The 13,876-nt window shown below is 38.8% G+C and overlaps 1 protein-coding gene across 7 annotated transcripts in view; it reads left to right on the forward strand.

Annotated features, from left to right (window-relative positions):
- The first annotated feature begins 952 nt into the window (after positions 1-952).
- LOC130917454 (histone-lysine N-methyltransferase MECOM) overlaps positions 953-13,876 on the forward strand; it is a 97,155-nt gene continuing 84,231 nt past the window's right edge. For all 7 annotated transcript variants that reach the window (XM_057838859.1, XM_057838860.1, XM_057838862.1 and 4 more), the window contains exon 1: positions 953-1,033. In XM_057838859.1, the coding sequence (XP_057694842.1) occupies positions 1,010-1,033 (24 nt within the window). In that variant the 5' untranslated portion in view covers positions 953-1,009. The remainder of the gene's footprint in view (positions 1,034-13,876) is intronic.

The following is a 13,876-nucleotide window of genomic DNA, read 5'->3' on the forward strand; positions in this document are numbered from 1 at the left end:
GGTTGAACAAATATGGTATCGCTCAGTCAAATGTGTCTAATGTGATCTTTAACGTGCACCATTCACAACTGTCAGGCACATTCTATTTCACTTTTTATTTCATCTAAATGACAAGAAATGCACAAGTTGTCATGGTAACATTAGCAGATGTGGTTAACCAGTTTAGACTCATATTTCCATTACACTGGCAACCTGTTTAAGGTGTACATTGCCTTCTGCCTTTAGTTAGCTGTGATAGGCTCCAGCATGGTGATGCAATGAACAATGTGGGTGGGCCTTGATTTTATGCTTGTGCAGCTGAAGAAAAAAGTTTCACCGGCGCAACCAATGCAAAAAGTAAGTGTGGAGTCATGGCAACAAATATCGCAATGTTCATTTTTTTCCAATATTGTTCAAGCCTATCCCAAACAGAGCTATCCAAGTTATCTGATGAAAATTATTCTAGTTATAATATCACAAAATAATATCGCAACATATCGCAAAATCCTAATGATAGTTTTTTCCAGTATCGTTCAGGCCTAATTCATACATATTTTTTTTTTTACTTTTTATCAGCTAAAAAGTGACAAAACAATCCAGAAATACAATGGCATTGCCAAAAGATACAAAAATGTATACGTTTAACACTCCCGGAAAAAGTGGAAGAGGAAGTACTGTAAAAGGTACAGTACTGTAACATGTTTGGAACGTTTGTTCGGATGAAATAAAAAAAAAAAATTGAAAAAAAAACAAAAAAAAAAACAATAATTACAAAAAATTTGGCCTGTCAAAATTATCGCGTTAACGTGCGTTAATTTTTTTTTTTTTTAATTAATCACGTTAAAATATTTGACGCAATTAACGCACATGTCCCGCTCAGAAAGTATTCTGCCTTTTGGTAAGTTTTACAGCAAGGCTTTTTGCGCTGTCCAACAGCGCACTCTTGTGGTCGCTTTGCGACATGGTTTATTGCTTTCTCACCAGTTCATTATGGCTGCAAGACGTCTCGGGCTGATAATGTTGTGCTTATATGATCCTTGGACAAGATTTGTCCGTAAGTATGGTTGTTGTAAAGAATGTACATATTATGTTAGTAAGCGAAAGGTTATATTTTTTGTATGTGACGCTTTTTGTTTATGTTTAGTGAACCTGTATAGCGTGCTAAGCTAACGCTGTTGCTAATGCAATGCTTGTGTACTTTTTTTTTGTAGTTTTACGACGGTCTAAAGAGGACAATGGTTTGAGGCCATTTTTTTAATAAATCAGATGAAAAAGGAAGAAGTCTAATTATTAAGGCGTCGTTCACTAGCTGTCTAGCTTTGGAAAAAGTAGACGCTTCGGAGTGAGGACAGCATAGACAGATTTAAATGACAGTAGAGTGAAATGCCCACTACAGTCCTTATGTACTGTATGTTGAATGTATATATATCCATCTTATGTCTTATCTTTCCATTCCAACAATTTATTTTACAGAATATATATATAATTTACAGAAAAATATGGCATATTTTATAGATGGTTTGAATTGCGATTAGTTGCGATTAATTACGATTAATTAATTTTTAAGCTGTAATGAACTCGATTAAAAATTTTAATTGTTTGACAGCCCCAAAAAAAATATATATATATATATATTCGTTATCGGATCGGGATTCGGTATCTGCAGATTCTCAAAATCATGTGACTCGCATTCGGGTGTAAAAATGTGCGATCGACATCCCTAATTGTGAGTATTGACTTGAGTAGCTAAGCAAGAGGGAGAAGAATGAATGGGTTGTCCACAATACTCCGTGCATCATTCAAAAAGTTCTTTCTGAATCAAATACATTTTTCCTACTTTTAATGATACCTTTCCTCTTTGTGGCATCTTCTTTCCCCTTTTTCTCTCTCCCACTTATCTCAGATCAACCCCCTCTATGTGCTAATATTTAATAGTCTAAAGTTGGCTTAGTCCATGGCACACTGCAGCCAATACAGGCTGATGAGCTATAAATCTGGCAGTGTTGACCAGTTACCTCATTGAGGTCAGCAAGAGACAGAGAGGAGGAAAACATGTTTGTATTGTGTGTCTGTGAGGATCTAGCGCATAGTGAGAACTGTCTGACCCTTGTAATACATACAAGACTGATAAGGCACATTTTAAGTCTGTCAAGCGCTCAGTTTAAAAATTAAGCCATAACTAAAAACAAGGGCGGTGACCTCAGCTTTTCTATGGATCAACGACTCAAGCCTGTTTGAATAGGAAACACTTGATGAAACACTCTTAAGCTTTTCAGTAATCTCACAGGAACTGGTCTGCCTGTGTGTGTGTGTGGGTGTGTGGTATGCATATGTCTATATAAGTGTGTGGTTTGACTCGCTGAAAATGGAAGTAGGATGCCATAACATGTAAATCAGTCAGACAACAAATGTTTTGCATATTTTGGGGCTACAGTTTCTAGCATTAATGACCTGTGAAAGTAGCTTCTCAACTCCGAATATTTCCTACACTTTCCTTGTTTGAATTATTATTATACTTATTATCACAAATTTCATATTAATATTAAATGTTGAAGAAATGATTTGAGATTTTCCGACCCATGGCTTTGCATTGGTGAGCCAAGAGAATTTGCTAAAACTGCTTCCACTGCATGGCATCAAGCAGTCCAGCCTAATGCTCTAACAGACACTTTCAAGAGATGGATTGTTCTGTTCCTTTTTGATAAGCAAGGTATATCTGTCGTCAAGAATTTTTGAACACGTAGGGTGCCCACAACCACATGCTTATTCAGCAACTAGCCAAAACATAGCCATGTCGTCATATGATTAGACGCGTAAATTAGTCTCAGTTGTGACCATATAAGTCGGGTTATATATAACCGGTTTAACTCGGCCACACCTCATTCTGTTACTCTGCTGTTACGTACAGTGGGGCAAATAAGTATTTAGTCAACCACCAATTGTGCAAGTTCTCCTACTTGAAAAGATTAGAGAGGCCTGTAATTGTCAACAATTCACATTGTTTGATTTTTAAAGAATTTATTTCCAAATTAGAGTGGAAAATAAGTATTTGTTCACCTACAAACAAGCAAGATTTCTGGCTATCAAAGAGTAACTTCTTCTAATGAGGTCTAATGAAGCTCCACTCGTTACCTGTCTTAATGTCACCTGTTTTAACTCATTATCGGTATAAAAGACACCTGTCCACAACCTCAGTCAGTCACACTCTAAACTCCACTATGGCCAAGACCACAGAGCTGTCGAAGGACACTAGAGACTAAATTATAGACCTGCACAGGGCTGGGAAGACTGAATCTGCAATAGGTAAAATGCTTGCCGTAAAGAAATCAACTGTGGGAGCAATTATTAGAAAATGCAAGACATAACAGACCACTGATCTCCCTTGATCTGGGGCTCCATGCAAGATCTCACCCTGTGGCGTCAAAATGATAAGAAGAACGGTGAGCAAAAATCCCAGAACCACACGGGGCGGACCTAGTGAATAACCTACAGAGAGCTGGGACCACAGTAACAAAGGCTACTATCAGTAACACAATGCGCCGCCAGGGACTCAAATCCTGCACTGCCAGACGTGTCCCCCTGCTGAAGCCAGTACACGTCCAGGCACATCTGCGGTTCGCTATAGAGCATTTGGATGGTCCGGAAGAGGACTGGGAGAATGTGTTATGGTCAGATGAAACCGAAATTGAACTTTTTGGTAAAAACACAGATTTTTCATGTTTGGAGGAGAAAGAATACTGAATTGCATCCGAACAACACCATACCCACTGTGAAGCATGGGGGTGGAAACATCATGCTTTGGGGCTGTTTTTCTGCAAAGGGACCTGGACAACTGATCTGTGTAAAGGAAAGAATGAATGGGGCCATGTATCGAGAGATTTTGAGTGAAAATCTCCTTCCATCAGCAAGGACATTGAAGATGAGACTTGGCTGGGTCTTTCAGCATGACAATGGTCCCAAACACACAGCCAGGGCAACAAAGGAGTGGCTTCGTAAGAAGCATTTCAAGGTCCTGGAGTGGCCTAGCCAGTCTCCAGGTCTCAACTCCATAGAAAATCTATGGAGGGAGTTGAAAGTCCGTGTTGCCCAACAACAGCCCCAAAACATCACCGCTCTAGAGGAGATCTGCGTAAAGGAATGGGCCAAAATACCAGCAACAGTGTGTGAAAAGCTTGTGAAGAGTTACAGAAAACGTTTGGCCTCCGTTATTGCCAACAAAGGGTACATAACAAAGTATTGAGATGAATTTTTAGTATTGACCAAATACTTATTTCCCACCATGAATTGCAATTAAATTCTTTAAAATCAGACAATGTGATTTTCTGTTTTTATCTCCACATTCTGTCTCTCATGGTTGAGGTTTACCCATATTGACAATTACAGGCCTCTCTAATATTTTCAAGTAGGAGAACTTGCACAATTAGTGGTTGACTAAATACTTATTTGCCCCACTGTACTTAACAGGTTGTATTTTAAAATTTGCTTTAAACCCCATAATTTCACAGTCATATTTTATCAGCCTTCCAATTTACATGCACACACAGAATGACACACATTTATTTAATTTGATGGAAAAGAAATGCAATCAGAGCCCATAGTAGCCAGTAGAACCTTGTGGTAAAGTGACAGTTTCCCAGGGAATACAGGGTCACAACAGGCTTTCAGGTGAGAAGCATGCCTGCACTGTGAGACCATGCTGTTCCACTCAGCACAGTCAACTCCCAATTCACCTGCTGTGTCTACACGTCTGTTTCTTTTCGAAATTGTATTAATATTAACACATGATAATGAAGGCGTGGACACAGACAGTGAGGCCTTTTCTTTCGCACCAGGCCTTTCCCTCCTTATGTCTCTGTAACACTCTTCCTGCGACAATCTAAACCAGATGCCACGGGTCACAGAGTTAAGGAAGAGGGTGATGGTGGTAGTGATGTGTGTGTGGGAGTGGACGTCAGTGTCCAGATATGTGTGGCTGTGCCTATGTGATTTGGAAGGGATCAAAAGTCGGGACAGGAGGGAGGGGAGAATCGGCAGGGAAATGCCAAGCTAGAAGTCAATCATCAGAGGTTGGGGTTTTGGGGGTTGACGTGGTGGGGGGATTGTGGAGCCATGGGTCATTAATTTGCTGTCCTTTGTTTTGTCAGTTTGTTTTCATGATGGTCGGCCTGAAAGTAAAAGCAGTCAGGCTGAAAATTGTCTGCCTGCTCTGCAGAGTGTTCTCCCCTCTGGGCTGACTGAGCCACCCCTGGGATGAGGGGTGATGTGTGACCATCAAGGAACTGAGTCTAAGCTGGAGTGGGGTAGGTTAGGCATGATGAGAGTTGGGGGCAGCCAGGGGTTGACCCCACTTTTCTTGCATACCATCCTCTTCGGTCAAGATTGATCACAGATTACAGATAGCGAACCCCCTCTTTCGTGTTCTGCGTCCCTTGTCTCTCACCTTCACTTCTCCCTCAGACAAGTGATTGTCAGAGATAAGACCAAACCTAGCTAATTAATATCAGGAAATGAGTGCAAGTCATAAAGCTCTAATCAATGCACACTCATGAACAGGTCAAAGAAGGTGTGTATTCATTCAGCCAAGAAACATTGCTTTGAACTGCTCAACATCTGGGTCTACAAATTTCAGTCACAGGATAACTTAATTAAAAATATATGTTAAAATGTGTCGCAATCATAAATTAACATAATTACCCAAATACTTCAATTTAGTTCTAGTCTAGGGAGCCATGTTCATTCATCCAATTTAGTGAAAGCGTGAGAACCAATGTTTGCTTTAGGCATGGCTTTGTCTGTTTGCACACCGGAGAAACTCCTGGCACATTTGGTGGAGAAATGATTAAAACACAACCATGTAACACAAATCCAACACCCGTATGTATTTTTTTTTTTTTTGTTAATATTGTCAAAAAAATTCACAAAAGTGCTATTTATATGGCAGTTTAATTAATGAAGTAATATGTAATCATATAAAGTACATTAAAATAAACATTTTAAGGCCGAATCCTAAGCTCTTCACTTGATTTTTTTTGTTTGATACATGCATTTTCATTGGATGTTGCATGCTGTGATTCATCATGTTACAAAAAAGAAAAAAAACTTTTCCTAGCTTGTAATCATTTTGTGTTGCTTGGGTCCAAACTAAATGAAAAAGTGCCACTAAAAAAGTTGGTTTTGCTAAAATTAGAGGTTATATTCAAAATTTCCTATTTTACGTCCAAGTTATGCAGAAAATATTCATGTTATATGTAGGGCTGTCCCAAACAACTAATTTTCTCCTGATTAGTCAGCCGACTATTTTTACGATTAGTCGACAAATTTATTATTTTTTTTCTACTATTTTAGCAATGAAATCAAAAATGTATCCAGCATTAATATTATAGTATACTACTACTGTATATATATATATATATATATATATATATATATATATATATATATATATATATATATATATATATATATATATATAATTATAATTATTATTCATTGGCAATCGGACCTTTCATAAAGGGTGTCATTTTAAAGTTATTCTTAGTGTAGAATCTGAATTCTGAAGTATGTGGGATTTATTAATATGATAAACATGACTTTTATTTTGAAATGGTCACCGGAAGTACTTTCGCTAAACCGCTAACCGTAAGCTTTACACTCCTCAAAAAAAGCACTTTTTGTCATTGCATGTGGTGTCAGTAATAGATTTTATATATTTTCATTTTTTCCTTCCCAAATGCTGTTAACCAGCAATTTTTAATGTTTGAAGTGTCACCTTTTAACCGCAAGTTTGTGTTTTGGAGAAGACTGCCAATGTTTTATAGCGGGCTAAAGTAGGTTGTCTTTTTTCCCCATTAGGTTAAATGTAGCAATGCTAACATTTACCTTGTTTAATATAGATGCGTTTCCTTATTTTGTATGTCTGAACTTTAATTCTACAGCGTGTTGATGACCAATAAACATCTGTGAAAGGAACTGGAGTCTCATATGCCATCAACATGAACGCACAAACGTATGCACTCAAGCGACGATAAAACGCAGTCGTGAAAATTACCGCCCTCATTTTTATTTACCGTGCAATAAACAGACTCGTTGCATATCGCAACAGGCTTAGCAACTTCAGTAAAACATGTTGTGAGTGAGTGAGTGAGTGAGTGAGTGAGTGAGTGAGTGAGTGAGTGAGTGAGTGAGTGAGTGAGTGAGTGAGTGAGTGAGTGAGTGAGTGAGTGAGTGAGTGAGTGAGTGAGTGAGTGAGTTACTTAGTTAGTTACTTAGTTAGTTAGACGGACTTACGATCTGCCAGCTTGATGTCTCCTGTCGTCTTCCAAATTTACAACTTGGTGACGACGCTATAGCTGTTCATTCACAGCCTACATGCAGCCTTGTATGCAAGCTTGGTATTGAAGAGAGAGGACACAACAGAGTACCCTCCTTTGTTTCATTTAAATAAGTCAATGTTTTGGCCTCTCTGGCGCGCTTTTTTGGCTTTGTGCCGCTTTCCCCGCTTGCATACCGAGCGTTCGACATTCTCAACATTCAACGCATATATATTTTTTTAACCTTTCATTAACCATTGACGGGATGTTGTGCTCATTGACACATTTAAGTCATCAATGACGTCGACTACGTCGACTAGTCGAGACAGCTCCAGTTAAATGTCATTTTTTCATGTTTCAGGTCAAACCTAGTATGTAAAATAAGGATGAAAATGTACATATATGCGGTATGTATAAAAGCATGAGAAAATACAACAGTAAAGAAACGAGGAAAATAAAATTACAAGTCGTGACCCTAAACCCATACATTTTGGGAAACAAAAGTGTTTTTATATGTCAATATGATGAAACAAACTAGGAAATACTACTTAGAACCTGGGAACAAAATATCATCTTCCACGGTGATATGTGTGAGAAGTATGTGTTGAAGAATCCTTGTGTCCTCTCGGCTACATGTGGGCTCTTTAAGGAGAGACTTTCGCATAAGGGATATTCAGTGAGCTGGAGATGGCATAGAAAATTCTTAGGAACAGATTCAGAGATTTTATTTGTCATTGACACCAGCTCTCACAAGATCACAACAGAGTGCTCTCTTTTGGAAGGACCTCTAAAGGAAGACCCCAAGTTTTGTGACATTTCCAAAAAATATCAAGTGACATCAACCTCCCTCCCCCTCTATGCAGTTTTCTAGCTTATTATACTTTTCTTCTTCTTTTTTTACACGCTACTCTTTTTCCCCTTTCTTTCTTTTTCCAAGAGTGTGCATGTAATGGTGTTGTCATTTATTTCTGTCTGTGCTCTGAGAGGCCCAGTGCAGTTAAATGACTATGAGTCGTCTTAAGTTTCACAACATGTAATTAGGGACTAAGTAGAAAGGTCAGCTTTGGTCAGCTTTGTGGCCAGCACTCCTGTCACCCCTCCTTCCCAGTCCCACCACACTTATCTATCTCCTTTCATTTCAAATCACTTTTTAATGACATCTTATTTTTGCTTTTCCTTTCTCTCTGTCTCTCTCTCTCTCTCTCCTTAAATGAGGAACCCTGCTCCAGCTGGATCACATAGTTGCATCGTGCCATTGATATAACTTGCTATTCAAAAAATGAATGATTTAAAAGGCTCCTTATGAAGACATTTGCTTAATTGTAGATTTTTCTCTCAAAAATGGGTAATTGAAATGCCAGAGGATAGCCTGGTTCAAAAGTCAATTAAAAAAAAGTCCTCAGAATAGAAGTTTATAGGGATTGTCTTGTACATAATTAAACCCTTCAGGCACTTCAGAAAAGAAAATCTGTAAAATGTATGCTTATGCAAGACCAGCCTGCTAAGAGGAAAGATTTACAGATAGAGAGAATGCATGTTGAGAGAGCCTGTAATGAGTTTTACTCACCAATCATTGTTGCTACTAGTTCTGCATACAACCTTGATACTGGCTAGCTCAATTGATACTGTTCAAATGAGGAAGACGTGACCTTATTGGCATCAAAATATTTTCAACTGTTGTTTTTTCCAATTTAAAATGAAGTTTCTCAACAGCCATTTGGCATTAACAAAGCCACATATTCAAAATACTGTAGTCCTAATTTACATTATATCAGGATTGTTTAAATTGGGTTCTTGTTGTGAGAAGTAGCATGTACCGTAAGTGAAACCTAGCCTTCCCACAGAAGAAACCATAATTAATTAATTAGGTCAGCGCATCAGCCAATTTCACAATGTGATTTCTCACAAACAATTAACAACAACAATTAAGAGAATTAAACACTACTGATTGAAAATAACTGGAAATGCATTATCGGCTTTCAGTTTTGAAAAAGAAGTTTACCACCGAATAGTGTGCATAATCTTAGTCCTCTTGTGATGACATCATCAAAACAAGCAAGAAACAACACGCTGGATGATGGAAGTAGTTTGAGGTGTCAAAGAAATACATAAATTATTAAATGACGGAATATAAAATAAATTTGCCTCATCGCTTCTACACGCTTGCTCTGAAGTTGGTTTCCATTGATGTCCCGCATCACATCAAGTACAATGCATTTGAGTCTGTACATGAGTAGTTTGGAGTTTAATCAGCAAACTGTATACAAATAAAGTAATATTTAACTCCATACGGTAAATGTTGCTGTGGTTTAGTACAAAACGTCAATGGCACGACCACTTTATCTTTTTTTCCACATTTTTATCCCGCGACTTCCACACCCCTTCTGCCTGTTGCCATTTAATCCGACTGAGCAATTTTGCTCAGTTTTGTCACCACTAGAACTCGGCCCACTCGCCTGGCTCTCGATCGATTCCACTTGTTGTACAAGAAAACAGCGGGTCTTATTTTAAGGAGCAGGAGAGATTGTAATAGTGTTGTGAAGAGCTTTACTAGTTTCAGAGAGAACGGAATAGTTTTTTGTTGTTGCTGTGAACTACTGTTCCAAACAAATGTATGTTTGAGATCTCATTTTGCTTAGCAATTGGAGGTGTGGGACCCATTTTTCAAGTGTCCCAAACCTCCGAGAAACAGCATTTATCAAGGTTTCATCTGCCGTGACGTGTGTGTCCCCTTCCACCGAACAGAATGCTATGACAATTCCAGCACCTTTACTATAGGACGCATTCAGAGTTTGCCACCCTCAGAATCTGCCCATTTCAAACTAAATTTTTCCAGTCTCTGGGGTCATTGAACCAATGCCAAGGCAAAGGGCTTTATTCAGAAAATAATAAAATAATAAATTAAAAGGTTAATAATACAACTAATGTAAATGAATGTTAGTATATCCCATAAATGCCTTACAATAAAAGTGTTCTGTGAGTGGCCTATAAGAGTCTACGTGGTTGTTTTTTTTTTTTTTTTTTTTTTTTGCAGCATGTCTTCAGATTACATGAACTTATAAATGCCCCCCCCCCCCACACACACACACACACACACAAGGGTATGCACACATTCTCAAAAACAACTCATTAACACATAGTTTAATGGGATTTTAGGAAACCAGCAAACCTATAAGGCCTTGTTGGGTTTTTGCGCTTGTTTAAGTGTGTGTGTGTGTGTGTGTGTGTCATTCCACATAAATGTTATTACTCAATTTTTTTTCAACGGCATCTCATCACAATATTTGCTTCTTCGTGCACATTTTCACTGGTAATTTTTTACAAATTGTTTCATAGAGCGTATAGGTGCTAGCACATCTGTGTGTGTGTGTTCTCGTCACACATCTGCTTACGTGAGTGAAGTTATAGGTTCCGACTGCGCAGGCCCTACTTCTCCTGACTGATGATAAATGACAGCGCCAGCCAGAAGCAGATAACCCTCCAGGAGTTTTTGCTCTGGAGAACCGTGGTAGAGAACATTCTGAAACTCCCCAGTGACTTGACACACACTGCAGCCTCTGTCTTGTTTGTTTTCTCTGCCTGGATCTTGCTCCTGCTCTAGTCCTCACTTTTTAACATCCCTGCAATTGCTACCTCACCCCCTCTCTCCTCTTTCTCTTTTTGCTCAAGCCAGTGGTAGAAGAAGGGCCCAGAGCAACCTCCTCGCTGTGGGCAGTACACCATTCTTGGCGCCAGGCAGTCGCTCGAGCCCCCCCACCCCTTTGCAAGAATTTTTTTTGGGGGGAGTGGGGGAGATTTTACTGCTATGCTCCTCTGCCAGTGTGTTTTATTGAGGTGAAGAAAAGAAATGCAAAATTTGAGTTTGTGCTGTTGGGTGATAGGTGAATGTAAACATATTATACTAAAGCCTGTTAAAGTACATCAGGTTACAGATATTGACCAACCAGAAGCTCATGCGTAGCATTTTATGTCAAATGTTTGAATAGTGTACATCTTTTGTAGAAGGGGTTAGTATTAGTGGGCGCGAGGGTGTGTTTGTAGGCACCTCATAAAGGAGCCATAATGTGGATATGATAGAGGGGGTCCGAGGGTTGCTTTTACAGTCGAGTAGCAGCAGGCTCTGTTTAATACAAAGTGAAGAACAGATCCAACTGCGTCATTAACTCTCAATTACAGCTGTGAGGGCAGCAGGTTAGGCTGAGCTGGGTGCAATCTGAGTGGGTGTGGGTCTGTGTGTGTATATGTCCTTTACAATTGGCAAGATACCATTTTGTTTCCTGTTAAATTGAGGCCAAATACATAAAGTTATATAGCAGGCATTGCTAAATGTTGAGTTAGGTTTCATGGTAGTTATCCACAATGTACAGTGCTGGCCAAAAGCATTGGCACCCTTGCAGTTCTGTCAGATAATGCTCAATTTCTCACAGAAAATGATTGCAATTACAAATGCTTTGATCGTAATATCTTCATTAATTTTGCTTGCAATGAAAAAAAATAAGAGAGAATGAAAAGAAAAATGAAATCATTATCATTTTCCACAAAACTCCACAAATGGGCCGGACAAAAGTATTGGCACCCTCAGCCTAATACTTGGTAGCACAACCTTCAGACAAAATAACTGCAAACAACCACTTCCGTTATCCATCAATGAGTTTCTGACAATGCTCTGCTGGAATTTTAGACCATTCTTCTTTGGCCAACTGCTCCAGGTCTCTGAGATTTGTAGGGTGCCTTCTCCAAACTGCCATTTTCAGATCTCTCCACAGGTTTTTGATGGGATTCAGGTCTGGAATCATTGCTGGCCACTTTAGAAGTCTCCAGTGCTTTATCTCAAACCATTTTCTAGTACTTTTTGAAGTGTGTTTTGGGTCATTGTCCTGCTGGAAGACCCATGACCTCTGCGAGAGACCCAGCTTTCTCACACTAGGCCCTACATCATGCTGCAAAATTTGTCTGTGGTCTTCAGACTTCATAATGTTATGCACACAGTCAAGCAGTCCAGTGCCAGAGGCAGCAAAGCAAACCCAAAACATCAGGGAACCTCCGCCATGTTTGAATGTGGGGACCAAGATTTTTTCTTTGAAGGTCTCGTTTTTTTCCCCCTGTATCCTCTCTGTTGATGCCTTTCCCCAAAAAGCTCTACTTTTGTCTAATCTGACCAGAGAGCATTCTTCTAAAACGCTTTTGGCTTCCTCAGGTAAATGTTGGCAAACTCCGGCCTAGCTTTAGGTATGGTATCCTACCATAGAGTCGCTTTTCATTCAGACGCCGACGGATAGAATGGGTCAACACTGTTGTACCCTCGGACTGAAGGACAGCTTGAATTTGTTTGGATGTTAGTCGAGGTTCTTTATCCACCATCCGCACAATCTTTCGTTGAAATCTCTCGTCAATTTTTATTTTCCGTCCACATCTAGGGAGTTCAGCCACAGTGCCAGGGGCTTTACATTTATTGATGACACTGTGCACGGTAGACACAGGAACATTCAGATCTTTGGAGATGGACTTGTAGCCTTGAGATTGCCCATGCTTCCTCACAATTTTGCTGTTCAAGTCCTCAGACAGTTCTTTGGTCTTTTTTTCTTTTCTCCATGCCCAATGTGGTACACACAAGGACACAGGACAGAGGGTGAGTGAACTTTAATCCATTTTAACTGGCTGCAAGTGTGATTTAGTTATTGCCACCACCTGTTATGTGCCACAGGTAAGTAACAGGTGCTGTTAATTACACAAATTAGAGGCGCATCACATGATTTTTCAAAGGGTGCCAATACTTTTGTCAGGCCCATTTTTGGGCCAATTCAATTTTTCCATTCTCCTTTGTGTTTTTTCATTGCAAGCAAAATCAATGCAACTATTTTTATGTAACACAACCCTTCAAATATGTTTGCCTTATGATGTTTCTATAGTTCTAACTAGAGTCAGGCCAATCAATATGATTAGATTGAAGTTATTAGTTAAAGCTACCATGCCCTATAAAAACACACACTTACACGCACCCTCACACACCAATAGACCATTGAATAGTCACTTCTCAAGAAGAATTGCAATGTGTACTAGTTTCTCACAAAGTGGATATATACTCTAGCTAGCGGTTAAGAAAAAACCCAGAAGTAAATATATATATATCAAAATAATGCCTGTTATAATACCTGTTATGCCATGTTTGGACAACTGCAGACAAAGGAAACCAACAATGAGCTGTACTGACTGCTGCCAAAGTACTCCAATATGTGAAAAATCAGGCATCTAGACAAGCAAAGGTTGACACTAACAAAAAAAAAAAATCATCTAAATATTCAAATGACTGAAAACTTAAATTGGTAATAGGTGAAATGAAAAAAATCTACACAAAATACCACGAAGATAAAACTAAAACAAATGACAATAATACAAATACTAAAACATAAAAAACAACTGAAGACAGAGTTGAGTTCTTGTGTAATGTAGAATTTAAAAAAAAATATGAAACAGAAAATGAATATATTGTTGGCTAGTGTCATCGTACAACTGTAAATATAAGACAAAAATAACCCTAGACATAAAATACAGTACATTTGTTGTGAATGGAAGATGATGATTTCAAT

This window comes from Corythoichthys intestinalis, chromosome 6, assembly GCF_030265065.1.
Source record: "Corythoichthys intestinalis isolate RoL2023-P3 chromosome 6, ASM3026506v1, whole genome shotgun sequence".
In the NCBI taxonomy this organism is placed as follows: domain Eukaryota; kingdom Metazoa; phylum Chordata; class Actinopteri; order Syngnathiformes; family Syngnathidae; genus Corythoichthys; species Corythoichthys intestinalis.